This window comes from Achroia grisella, unplaced genomic scaffold (assembly GCF_030625045.1).
Source record: "Achroia grisella isolate CSIRO2021 unplaced genomic scaffold, CSIRO_AGI_Agris_v1 utg515, whole genome shotgun sequence".
NCBI classification, from domain to species: Eukaryota; Metazoa; Arthropoda; class Insecta; order Lepidoptera; family Pyralidae; genus Achroia; species Achroia grisella.
The window spans coordinates 3,308,764-3,323,407 of NW_026712908.1; the positions used below are offsets into that span (position 1 = coordinate 3,308,764).

The 14,644-nt window shown below is 33.4% G+C and overlaps 2 protein-coding genes across 4 annotated transcripts in view; both read right to left on the reverse strand.

The window, feature by feature from the left end:
- Positions 1 to 14,644, reverse strand: part of LOC131847092 (four and a half LIM domains protein 2-like) — a 165,591-nt gene that overhangs the window by 42,002 nt on the left and 108,945 nt on the right. The gene's annotated exons all lie outside the window — the stretch shown is intronic.
- LOC131847094 (uncharacterized) lies at positions 4,783 to 6,195 on the reverse strand. Of its 2 annotated transcripts, none has more exons than XM_059196554.1 (2): positions 5,478 to 6,195; positions 4,783 to 5,044 (listed from the first exon to the last, which is right to left on the reverse strand). In XM_059196554.1, the coding sequence occupies exons 1-2, from the start codon at positions 6,143 to 6,145 to the stop codon at positions 4,825 to 4,827; spliced, it is 888 nt and encodes a 295-aa protein (XP_059052537.1). In that variant the 5' UTR covers positions 6,146 to 6,195; the 3' UTR covers positions 4,783 to 4,824. The 2 variants fall into 2 exon arrangements, with proteins under 2 accessions (XP_059052537.1, XP_059052536.1); XM_059196553.1 differs by having other exon boundaries at positions 4,783 to 5,284.

The following is a 14,644-nucleotide window of genomic DNA, read 5'->3' on the forward strand; positions in this document are numbered from 1 at the left end:
CCTATAATAAAAACTTTTTTTTTCTTATTTAAATAATACAATATAAACTTACAGCTAATTGCCAACACGTTTATATTTTAAAACTATTATGCTTGAACTATATACATTACATAAATATATGTATGTATTTCTAATTTAGGTAACTCTATTATTTATTATGATAAAAAATCATAATTAAAACATTTTTATACATATAGGTCTATTACAGACTGTAGATATATCAGATCTACCATTATTACGGAGTTCTTTGGAGCTGAGAAGAACGACAACACACTCAGTTCTTATTCTTTTTGAATGATTTGTACATGTTTACAAAAATACAGATTAATTTTTAAATTAAAATGTTATTCTTTTATCATATATCTATCTATTCATACTTATCAAATTTTTGACAAGAAAGTTAGCTTGTTTAATTTTTGACAAGAAACTCAGCTCTTATTATTTTCGAATGAGTACGAACCCATGTTTACAATATACTTCTAAACTCATACTTAGCAAATAGTTAGAATGTTTAGTTTTTCAAGAAACTCAGTTCTTATTCTTTTTGAATGGGTTTGTACATGTTTACAAAAATACAGATTCAAATTGTTAGGTTGTTTAATTTTTATGTGCCTGGAGCGACATTGCTACACAATTATTAACAAAAACAAGCAATAATTTTACGTGTTCAATTCCCGAGGTCTCGCAAGACAGTCAAAAGTGACATATAAAAAAAATTATCAAAATTACATAAATATTTATAAAAAGAATGGTTGGCAAGCTGCCAGCAATAGCCCCCATTCAAAAATATATAAATATATTTTTATATATATTTATATATTTTTGATTTTGAATGGGACTATAAATAAAAAATAAACATAAATAAAAAAATGGACAAATTGAGATTCATGCCAGTTCTGAAGTAACAAGCCGAACTGGACGATAGGGATACCGATAACAATAACATGTAAATCTTGGGCTCAAAAGGACCTGCGTTCAGAGCCGTAAAACATATTAATAAAATAACATCATTATTGAAGGTCCCTCCGTCCGTCCGTTGTAAATGTTTATATTCTTGCCATGCCAACAGTGTTGGAATTAAACAAAACACCAAATTCTAATTCGGTAGCCTGTGAATTGAACTTCCGCAAAATAGCACCTGATCAAATAAAATATACCACAGGAATGTTATCTTACAATTGAAAATTCCTATTATTTTTAGATTCGCGGCCAGTTTGGTATACAAATGCAATACGCGATGTGATTCGATACCTACCATAGATAATACGGTCGATTTAAATTGTATTTTACCATGTTGCGTTAAAGTTTAAAATTCAAAATCAAAAATATCTACTCTTACACTAGTTGTTACCCGCAACTTCGTCTGCACAAATTTTCAGCCCTTTGCAGATTATTTTTTTAGATATTCGATAGACTATCCATCCCCGTGCTACAATTTATCTTCATATTAAATTTCAATAATGATGATATGTGCAGTCGTTTATTCGAAAAATGCTATCAAACAAACAGATAGACACACTTGAACTAGAACATTCTTGTAATTAACACAATTGCTATATTATTGTTAAAATCAGTATTTCAACATAATATTTATCGAGTACAATATCTAATCTATACAAATAAATAAAATTGTCTTTCATATTGTCATTAATACAATGTTTGTTTCGTACGAAATTGAACCTACGACCATCAAAAGTGAGAGGGTGTGTTACACCGACAGACTACCGCGACTGTCTTCAACAAAACTGTAGTACTCCGTCGTAGTACAATCTATTTACACGCCGAATTCCATTAAAATAGGTTAAGCCTCTTAGACATGAAAAGATAACAAACAGACAGACAAGTAGACACTTTCGCATTTATAATTTAAATATCTATATTAAATATATAAATAATTTTAGCAAATGAAATGGGTTCAATGACATTTATTTAGGTCCCCGGTTTTTCTTAGTGAAAAATAACATAAAATGACTAATCGAAATGGATTATAATTTTAGAGATGAAAATAGTTACGTGACCAGCTGAATTTTAACGACAGACAAAAATAACTGCCCTTAGCTATCATTCGTGAAAACGTACAAGAATCCGTTGTTATAAAACATGTTTAATTGATCCATGTTCTAACAAGTGACTATGGGTAAAAGTAAAAGTGGGATTGTTACTTGTGGACTAATAACACCATTACCAGCAATGTACCATTACAGGTTGACCTCCAAGTGATCCTCCTGGAAACCATCGTGATAAATTCATGGTGAATTTACCACGTCGGTCTAACTGATCTGACCCCATGTTCATCTTGTCATCCTCCACTGGTGCCTCGCCAGCGTATACCGTGCGCAGACGGGTGCATCAATTTATTATCATCCATAAGAAGAAAAAGGTAAAAAAAGTGATTAATGAAAATCACGGGATCTTACCACGTTTTTTATTTATTGAGCTCCCGATATTTCAACAGTGTTTCAACCGTCATGATCATCTATACATATAAAATAAATAAAATTGGAGTCTCTGTTTGTAATATTGAAATAACCGTTTTTTACTACATGCATATGAATATAAATACGGTACATACATTGGTGTATGTAATAACATTTTTGTAAATTTTGACCTGTCTGTCTGTTCCGGCTAATTGTCGATATCACGTAAAAAATGGTTATTTCAATATTACAAACAGACACTCCAATTTTATTTATATGTATAGAATTATATGATGTTCGTAGTGCTGTTCATTTATATAGGCGACTATTACCATTTACCATCGTTTGGGCCGTCAACTTGACATTACAGTAAAAAAAAAACTTTTGTATAGACGAATTTTTAGATATGATTTTTTTACAATACAATCTATACCATAATAAATTATGAATGCTAACTGTACAGCAGCTGGGACATTATGTTACAGGAATATAAATAGTCGAGACTGTATTCCGGTATGAAAACAAATACTACAGACTGCGGTTAGGGCAGGATATCCTATTGTTGTACACGGGCTACCTGACGTAACATTATCTTATGCTAAATAGCATTTTTAACAGTTTTACTAGCTAGACCTACAATATCGTAACCGTGGTAAGGTTGGCATAACAATATATAATCACTTTTTTGTTTGTAAACAGATTGAAAGAAAACAAAACCATCGATTTTAATTAAAGCTTATCCCTATACATCAATAAAGATTGCATTGCAACCAAATTAGTTAAGCCGTATCTGAAATTTGCACGATCGTACAGCACAAACATTCTAAAAATCATAATTTTGGACTCTATTAAGTTGATAAAGAACCCCAATAATACGCTTATTTTCTCTTATCTTACTTGGGTAGACACCGATTAAGTAAGTTAAGCAGAGTTTGTGTAATGTGTACCAGATAACTGATATAAATACTTTTATACATTGTTTTTATAAATACATACATAATTTTCACAGAAAACACCCAGACCGACAGAAACAATTATACTCATGACCATGCGAGGAATAGAACTTGCGCTCATTAGAAGTAAAACGGTGGTCTAACTAAACCTCTAGACCACCGAAGCCGTCAAATTGTAATAATCAAAATATATTGTGATAGAATACAATTTAATTGTCAAATTAATGAACCCGAATACTAATATAATCTTAGCAAAATTGAAGCCTTTTTGAGTCGTGATTAATAATGCCTTATCCTCATATGATTTAATTTTCTCCAAAAAAACATTAATACTAGTAGCTATTCGGAGAGCTGAGTCATAACCTGATATGATGTAACTGACCAAAATGGTTTCTGAATAAAACAAATTATCCACATGTAAACAAAATGCGCAAAAACTTCAAAAGTAAATACTTTTGTTGAAGGTCACATGTTATTGTCGAGTAATTAATGTTAACATAATCTTCGGAAGTAATTTTTATTGATAAGCTTGATAATTGAAACCACTCAAATGTAGTTGCATATTTAAGTATAAAATTTATTTCCTTAAACAAATACTAACATATTATTTTTTACTTTGTCAAATCCATCATCATCAAAGATGCAGATTGCATCATTATTTTTATCTCTATATTCTACAACACTCGAACTTCCCGGTGTCAAAATTGACTTGCAAGGTGCACCTAAATTTGTAAAGATTCAGTATGATTCACCTTTTAAATAAATTTAGATCCTAGATGTGCTATTATGTAAATGAATGCTATAAATTTAGATAAAATACAACCCTTTTAAATATCACCTCGATAGGGCAATAACAATAATCCCTTTATGTACTACAAGTGACATTATGGCAAAGGTCGCAACTGAAGTCTGTTGGCGGCGTCATCGCGACACATCTAGGTCGAGGTCCTACACCGTATCGTATATTTTCGGATACATTGTGCAACAATCTTGATCTTCATGTTTACAGATTCACAATTCTGGGATTAGGTGTACGTAATTATAAAAAAAATTGTATTAATTTTGTCATCTGTCGACATTGGTCACTGATTCTTTTTAGTGTCAATAAGAATTATGAAACAATTAGATTATTGTATTCCTTCTTTCCTATTTATTAATAAAAATAATAGGAACCTTAACAATTTAGATCACTATTCTAATCTCAGATCGTGCAATTTGTTTAGAAAGTACCTGTATATAAAGTAGATGTTTCTGTACTTTAAGTTCCTTCTCTACAGAAGCCAAACGGATTAAAGCTCGTGACATTCCTGTCTATAAGGATGGTGTCATCATTTTCACGCTGCAGGGGTCTTGATAAAGAAAACACGCAAACAGGGAATCATAATAGTTTAATAATTTAACATTCAGTCATGCTCACTTCGAAGCGTTCGTGCTACGTTAATGTTAAAGCAGCACTAATCTCCGGAGTTACCCCAGAAATCTACGTCTTCGTCTTCTGCCGTTACCTCTTTATCTTTCGTGTCGTCCGTTTCTTCTTCGAAGGAGTCAAGTTTCGATAAATCTTTAACTCGGAGCTTTAATTCTGTATTGTCGTCTTCGGGCAAGCTGTCGACTGAGGCCTCGACGCTCCAAGCCTCGTGTCTTCGCTCTCTGGAATTTTCTCTCGATCGACTTCTGGAATTAGAACGCGGCGCTAGATTAGGTGTACTCCCGAAACCTGTGTAGTTTCCATCATTATTCATACGTTCAAACTCGGTCTCTTCTAAAGAGGTGAACATCTTTAGTTCTTCATCTCGAGATGCCCGCGACTCTTTGGAAGAGTTCGACGATGACGAATGACGCTTTTTGAAACTTCTGCGTCTGCCACTCGGGTCGCTTCGTTGCAATGGTCGATATTTAATTCCATCAAGTGATCTTAAACAAATTTACAATATATGAGTTGTTTTATGATACAGATGAGTGATGAACCAGAGATTGGAAGTAGCTCTCTACTCGTGCATGGTAATAATAATGCCTGTGATGATAAGTGTGTAGCTAAGTCACTACTGATTGATGATTATGTGATAATAACAATGAGTCGTGCAGTTCAACATCAATCAATAATAACCTTAAAAAGTCGTCGCTGTAAACTCCTTTCTTCTCTTCATCTAATGATTGGAAATGTATTTCGGGCAGTGTTTGCTTTTCCTGGGTGGGGCTCAAAGGGCGGTAATGCCAGGTCAGTTTCTCGTTGGCTAGGTCACTCTCGACGGCGTCACTGGTATCACGCTCGAAAGAGTTTGCCGAAATATGATTGGAATCTGAAATATTTTCGGAAGGCGTAGGTGATCTGTTTCTATACCCCACATTGAAGGATTCGGACGTGTTCGTTATGATTGTTTTCGTCTGTGTAGGTATATACCTTTCTGTAGATCTGTAGTCACCGTTTGCTTTTATTGGGATTTCCTCAACAGATTCTTGACCGAAGCTAGAGATTTTAGTTGAGAACAGTATAGCTGTTGAGTTAGGTTGCCCGCCGTAGTACTTCACCGCTGCTGATTTTAGATTTCCATTTTTATCATCTGTCAAGCATAAGTACCCTTGACCGCATTCTTCTGTCCAATCGTTGCTACTAGATGGATTGGCCGACTTATGAAGAAGTTTTGTGTAGTAGTCGACTAAATCTTGAAAATCTGGATCAGTTTCAGGTAGTAAACCACTTAATATGTGCCTTATAGTTTCAATGGCGTCTTGTATCCCGGCGTAAGCAATGACGACAGAGAGAAACAGTCCCATTTCGTCCACGATAATCACAGTTTGTTTACAAAGGAATGGAATTGGTGAGGTACTTTTTAAGGGTTGAAAGGGAGAAGGATGGATGCAGCGATGTAGCGCTGGGACAAGATTTGAACAACTGAAATTAAAGTGTAATGCTTGCCAAAGATTTGTGTCCACGTTTAGAATTTGGCGATGCAACTAGACGTTATTACATTATGTCTCTTTTGATAGCGGCCAAGGTCATGGCAGCTATATGGACGAGACAATAAATATGATTTACCTATCTGATGTCTTGTTTGGTGCGCAACAATATCTAAAGTTACTATTGCAGTTAAAATATAAATTGGTTTGTTCTTTCTAGACTTCTTCATACACTGCAATTCTTAACTCCTGTTCAGATCATTAAGTATTTCATTGATAACGCATTGTATATAATTGAGAGTTTTAAGGGTAACAACTTAAGTGGTTTCAGATATTCTCATTTCTTTACATACAAAGAAATTTTATCTTTTTATAATATTTGTATAGACTAAATAGATAAAAGTCACATAATTATTATTTAAGTATTTCACCATTACATACGTATATTCCGAATTTCTTAATGAGTGGTGTGTACCAATGTTCTTTTAAACAGTAAGAAAGGTACATGCAATACAGAGATATAGGTTACGAATTTGTGCGACCTTTCTTTTGATTCAGGGGTTAAAAATCTTTGCGCACGACTCTCTGTGAAACACTCAAAATACATTTTTGGATTTGAAACATTGACATTTTATTTTGTCAAACTGCCAAGAGTGGGTACCTAATTTTATTGCAAACGACCAGCGTACAAAACACTGTTATTGTTGCCTATACACTTGTTTTCGTTTTGATCGATTTATTTCAGACGTTTCCTGTACTGCTTTCGGTTTTGTTCCGCTCTTCTATGGCTTTTCAACACGGTATCTTACGTAAGCAATAAGATAATCCTACTACTATAACGTACCTAAGTCAAAGTTTGTAAACATGTTTGAGACACTATCATTTATTAAAATAACATCAATTGTAACTTTTATACTTAGATCATTTATATAATGAACATCAATAAAAATATATACTATATAATAATTAATAATGTACAATCGCATTTTATAAAGAATGTGGCAGTTTTCTTGTCAGTATTTCTTCTTTTTATAATATAAATAAAACCCTTATTAAGTATATCTCAAAACTAGTACTGGTCAGAATCTTGATCAAAATATACCACATGAAAAACAGCAGCATTCAAATCATTTTCACCATTTAAAATTATATAATAAGAATTTTCAAGTTCAACAGTAGGTTAAGGCTTAATGATTAACCTATAATGATTATTTATCAACCGACTTTTATAAGGAGGAGGTATTAAATTCGACTGTATTTTTTTTGTGTGACCTTAGAACTATTTTAAACGTTTAGTCATTGTCAGTAAGAAAAAAGAATAATAAAATTCGTAGTTCTTATATTATTAGCTAGCTGATCCGCGCAACTTTGTCTGCATCACACTTATCATCGTATATCGCCCAAATTACATAATATCGTTTTAAATTATAGCCCATGTGTCATTCTGATGTATAAACTTTGTTACTGCAAAGTTTTTTCAAAATCTGTTAAGTAGTTTTTGCGTGAAAGAGTAACAAACATCCATCCTTATTCACAAATTTTCGCATATATATCTTATCTTATCAATCTTAGTAAGATTACCTAATTAGTAAAAAGATGCGTAATGTATACGTAAAAGTCATAGTAACAAGTTACCCACTGACCTAATCCAAAGAAAAGGTTATGGTAATAGCTACTAAGGAGAGACGATGGTACCGTCCGAATTTTCTCGCAATTGATCTTTTCACAGGTACGTCACACAGAATCTCTCGCGTCACTGTGACGAATAGCTCTCTTTCCACAATTAGAGCGATCTGTAAACATTGTGCTATTATTGCACTAAATATTTAGAACAAATATATTATGAATCATGCGTTTTGGGTATTATTTCGGGTGGAGCTTCAATCAGTTTACGTAATTGGAATAGCTAACAAGCTGACAGCCCATCTGATGGTAAACTGTAATCATCGCCTATATACAAGCAAGGAACTAAGAACGAATGAACAGCACTAAGAACAATTATGTTATCATGTGATACTACTCATTTAAAACTAGCTGTACCCGCGACTTCGTCCGCGTGGAATTAAACTTTATTTTTCTAAAATAAAAGTGGCCTAAGTTACTTCTTAACATCAGTTATCTGACAAATAAAAGTCCCGTCAAAACCGGTCCAGCCATTTCAGAGATTAGCCAGAACAAACAGACAGACAGATAGACAATATGGTAAAAAATGTTATTTTGGTGTATGTGCCGTATTTTACTATATGCATATTAGTATTTTACTACATGTATATGTAATATATTCATATGCATGTAGTAAAAAAACGGTTATTTCAAATATTACAAACAGACTCTCCAATTTTATTTATATGTATAGATGTATAGATGTCATATGGTAATGTATTTTACATTTTTTTGTTTAATTGATTTAAGATATTTTTTAATGTGAAGTTTTTAGATAAAGGAAGAAAGTAAGAAATCCAGCCAAATAATTGAATAGTGGCAACTTTCCAACGTAAATTAAGTATTTTAATCAAACAGGACACGTTCGGCTATATTATAATTTTAAACATTATTATTAATTATATAATTGTTAATAGTTTTTGCGAACAAAGAACTGTATTTATATTAAGTAGGTGAATATTTATTTATATACTAAAACTTTAGCTCACAAATACAAAAATAAAGCGTATGGCGGACCTCACACCATAAGGTTTGGAATTTTTAAGAAGCAATCTTATAATTTTACATATCAAAATAAGGACGATAACAGAAGAATAAGAATGACAATGTACCAATATTTTTCTATATAAAATAATAGCCAATAAAAGACTTAAATAATATGTATGTGCGTCATGAACAATTTTAAGCGCCCGAAAAAATAACGCTTAGAAACATTGAAACTTGGCAAAATTTCGAGTTACTTATCTCGCAGAAGTATCTAAATTCTGTCAAAGACATATTGTATACATGATTCTGTTTATTACTATGTATGGGTATGGGAATGAATATATTTATAGCGACTATATTTAAATCTATATTGAATAATTTATAACAGAGTCCATTCACGTAGATGTGACAAATAAGTTTGGTTATAAATAAAAGATTAGACGGTAGCAACTGAAAGAAACTGGGGATATTGCTGCAAGGGTCATTTTTTCATATCTTTGATTGTGCTAATATATTTTAACAATTGTAAACCCACTTAGGATAATACGCTAAAATTTATTTCTATATAATACTCAACATAACATTCTCACTCACAATATTTTTAACAAAACTCCTCTGAAGCGGCTTCACCGATTCTTATCAAATCTTGTGTATATAGATCTGTGAATAGGACATTTACTATTTTACATATCCCAAATTGATAAATTCACCTTAAATTTTATTGCAGCTATTTGGTCATTTCTTATAATGTGGCATTAAAAAAACACGTGACCCTAAACTTTCACCCTTCAATTTTTTAATAGCGAACTTAAATAATTTTCTCGGTTGTTGGAATTGATAAATTTTATATAGTAAAATAAGGTTTGCCGGGTCAGCTAGTAATACATGATATTTCATAGTTTTACTAAAGTGCCAAATAAAAAACACCTATCTGTAAAAGGCGAATATATATGAATAGATTAATGAATATAGAGTAAACCAAAGAGATATGTAGTTTATATTATGAGCATTTGATTTTCCTAATAATAAGAGAGTATACATTGATATTTAGATATTGTTATTATAGGACTAGTTTAGACAAAACATCAGATGTACCGTCAGAATCTGAGCCACTCCCAGTTATAAAAGAAGCATTTACTGTAATAGAATATATCGTAGATAGCCACAAGTCCGCCTACAACGCTGAACAACGTACAGCGAATGTGTTCTATTCACACGGACCTAGCGCGTCATAGTGAGCAGTAACGTCATGATCTCCCCAATTAGACTGGCCAGTACACTATTATAGGTACACTAGATCGTACGCTGCTCTAAGTACATAGAACTATTCAAATGACTCATATATTTTCGGTTTCATATATAGATAGTAAATTGAAGAGTATCTAATTGTTAAACGTTTTTAGAGAAATGAAACATGTGGTTTCTGCGGGCAGGTGCTATATTTTCAAATTTATATGTCTGTTGTTGTTTCTAGTAGTCTAGTTCTCTTTGATTTTGAAGAGGTTAACTCTAATTTTGTCTTAAAATCATTAACAAGCCTTAAAAACACTGTCTTGATGTAATCGAATTTTTCGAATTAATTAATATCTGTTTGGACTGGACTAGTCTGATTTGATTACTATAACATGTATTCTGTTACTTAAGTTACTACTCGTATTATATTTATTTCTTACTCTCGTGAATTGGTACCATCTGATAGTACTGAATTGAAATTTAATGGCATTAACCACTTTTCGTTTAAAAGCATTTTGAGACCACTATTTGTAAACAACCGTCTAATAATTTTAAAAGCAGTACTTACAATTTGTACTGAAACAACAATTAACATTGTCTAATTAAACCTGAACACTCCTGCCAAATAATAACGAATTCCCAGTAAACATGAAAATCTTGGATGGAGTCCCAATAGTGGCTAGCTCTCCATCTTTAGTATATTTTGGTACAAGTGCAATGGGTGTTTAGGCCAAGACTTTTTCATACAAAATAATTTATTTCACAGCAAAAGATACAATACCATAATTTGCGCGAGCCTTATCCTTTAAAGTTTATATAAACCTGTATTAGGATGAGACTGCTTGATATTAAAGTGCGTGGGTACTTTAGTCTCGTCTATTTCAGCCCCCATGCAACTTGATTTGTAAGTTGCTTTGATAGAAGGGCGAAATAAGGCAGATTACAGAATAAGGGCATAACGTCTTAGTTATTTGGGATTAGATGCGTAATCACGGGCGTTACATGATATTGCGATGTCCATAATGCTGTTCAATGGAGGGCTTAATAGAAGTCCGTCAGATTGTTTGGCTTTCCAATTATATGAAATAGCGGACTTCGTGCAAATCCTGTCATCTTCCACGGGTGCTCCGCCAGCGTACACCGTAAGCATAGGCTAGAAATCCATTCCATCATTAAACGTGTTTTACGATTGAACCATGCACGTCCGTACGTTTGAACTTAGTCTTCAAAGTCTAACTGATTGACATAAACTATTGCAAACAACACCTCATTAAAATAAATATTTTATTAATACATTGTAGAGAATATATCTGAAATTCTTTCATCCACTGAACACGTTTGCAGCTGATAAACGGCTTATAATAACCGTGCCAAAATCTCAAACACATACCCACTGTATAGTAAAGTTTAGATACGGGGGAAAATGTAATTGTTATCTAACAATTTGGTACAATTTGTATAGTGATAATAACATTCCTAGGGTTGAGGGGAATAATACTAATGAGGACTAGTGATTTTTGATTACGTGATCCTCCCTGGAAACCATTATGTTTAATTTCTGAGTAATTTTCCACTATGGGATCGCTCCTCTTCTAGTACAGTGCCAGCGTATGTATACACACAGACGGGTGCAACATTCGACTATCATCCACTGTTCAAACAATACATTATTTGGAACTAACATGGGCTATATAATATTAATATGTGTGTACATACAAAATTTAAATGTAGGAAACATTGTGTGTTTATTTATATATCTCGCTAACTTTTCAGTGAAGCAAACATCGATATCAAACCAAGAATTAACCCCCTGTCACATTGGATTCAAATACCGAATGAAATGTGGTCTTGTCAAGTGTTGCTTTCTCCACTACATCGTCATTAAACAATGCTTCTGATTACCTCATTTACACGTAATAGTCGTGACGGTAATATTTGTGTATTTAAAAGTTATGTACATTAGGTTGAAGCCTGGTCCTATCATTACTGATAGTCTGAATAAAGAACTGGGCATGTTTGTTTATTGTCTCATAGCGTCATTCAATTTGGCTTACATTATTATATTAGAGATACAGATCAATACAGGTTAATTTTAGTCCTTATCCTATCTTGATCACACGAATGACATCGCGAGTTTAGACTACTGTAAAATCTACGTAAAGTTAGTTATATAAAGTAAAAATACAATAAATATTTCAGTTCATGAAGCAGATAAAAACATAGGTAATGATATTCTATAAATAGTAAACCGCCCCATAAAAGTACGCAATAAAGTAATTCAAAGGCAAGGTCACGAGTGGTGAAAGTTTTCGCCCGCGTTCGGCGCTGCGCTGCGGGCGCGCGCCGTAATCCGACACCGCGGTGACGTCACGCGGGCCGTGCGCAAGAGTGGACGTCGATCCACGATACGTAGTCAGCTGATATAAGGAATTGTCTGATAGTTTCCGACCCAATTTTCGGTACGGAATAGGTCATTTTCACATCAATCATAACTCAAAACTGAAACTTGAGGTAAGGCGGTCCTTAATATGTTAGAAAACTTGATGGAGAACACAGCATACTTTTTCATATAAAGAACAACTTTGAAACCCTTTAAATTACACCAGAGGACTATATCCCTGTGTTAATATGAATAAAAGAGTTCTAGAGCATACATCGCGAGGTTTTCCAGGAAGGATATTAAGATTTCCTAAGGGTTGGCAACGCGTCCACAAACTACGGTAGGTGTCTACTGTATATCATATGGTACCGGATGCTGGATTACCACTACTGTGATGCAAAAGAAATCATATATATTAATCTGGGATATGATCTATCTTACTACTAAATTTCATTCGAAATCGGCCAGTGCTTTTTATCATGAAAGAGTAACAAACATCTAAATATTCATGTATCCTCCAAAAAAATTCATGCTTATCATGTTCATAGGATAACATGTATGGTCGTTTAAATAGAAGTCTTATTACCTAATACAAAAGGGGGGAAGAGCATTGTGAGTAATGTTAATTAATAAACACATTGCTAATAATGTACTATGTCAGGATGACCTCCAAGGCTCTCCCTGGGAACCATGTTAAATTCCTGATGAATTTACCAGGATGGGCTAACAGACCTGATCTCATTCTCATGTTATCATCCTCCACTGGTGCCCCTCCAGCGTATACCACCATTATTGGATCACCATTCCATTATCATACATTATAATATACACCTAATATAAAAAATAAAGGAAAATACGATAAGAGATTCATGAATGAAAATCTCTACTCCACCACTGTGGCATGATCTCGTCGACGTTTTTATCGTTGGCGCGCACATTTTTAACGCAAACATATTGTGCTAATACTTTCATTTTTCTATATCCGCTGACTGAGCTCGTAATTTATGCTAATTTACAATTGTCTGTTCATTTATCGTTACACGCTGATTAAAGACAACACGTGCTATGTGGAATCATAAACGGTCTACAGACAACACTTATAATCAGGGTTAATATCGGAGCAGTTGTAATAACTTCACTAGATAGCTTCCGAGATATTTTTTTTGTTTAACTAGAATTGCAAATAAGTTATCCATCTGATAGTAAACTGTAACTATCGTTTGTAATAATAATAATAATATACCTAGCATCTATTCCCAGGCTAATCAGAGCTTGAGTTAAAAAACGGCCAGACCAATACAAACAATTATACTTATGAACATAAATGTTTGTATCGTGCGAAGAATTGTACTCGCGATCATCTCGTAAAGCGTGCTAAACCGCTAGAGCACAGGGGGCGTCAGACTAGGAAAACCAAGTTATTAACCGTAATACCACTCATACGTTACCATTGCAGAGGTCTACGATAAGAAGATACGATAAGGAAGAAGATGAGGACGCAAAGGTCACCTATATACATGATAGCACTAAGGACATCAAGTTATCTAGTGATAAACATGATACCACTAATGCATTGCCCTTTTAGAGGACTAATATGTCATGCTTCTTATACTGTACTTTCATAGACTAATCTGACCCTACAACCGAAATAGAGTTTACAAAGAAATCTGCTTGGCGGCTGTAATATATATGAATTTTCTAAATTTTTATTGTCACTTGTGTTAAATTAATTATCGTAACGATCTGTGTATAATGCATTTATAAACTCTTATTGTATATACATTTATTGACAAATATTAAAAATTATAACATAAGGAAGCATGTAAAGTGAGACTGTGGTACCCACGCAAACGACAATTTACAGCTTGTGTGTAGTGAAATTAGGGCCGATTTCTCATAATTCTGAATTCAGAGTCGTGTGTAGAGCATTTTATTCGGATTAAGTAGTAGACATCGTTTCTCTGGCGGTCAATTGTTATGATGCTTTGAAATGTAGCGTTTAACAATTAATAACATTATGGGAATTACAGACTAACATAGATAGAGAACAAGCATATACTCGCGACTATGATGATACTATGCTTTAATTGGGAGAAAAGTTAGCCTATGTCCGG

What these genes read in the sequence shown, in the direction of transcription:
- LOC131847094 (XM_059196553.1), bottom strand. Translation starts at nt 6,145, where the DNA reads ATGGGACTGTTTCTCTCTGTCGTCATTGCTTACGCCGGGATACAAGAC. An exon ending in TACAGCGACGACTTTTTAAG is followed by an intron (nt 5,285 to 5,477) that starts GTTATTATTGAT and finishes AATTTGTTTAAG; the next exon opens with ATCACTTGATGGAATTAAAT.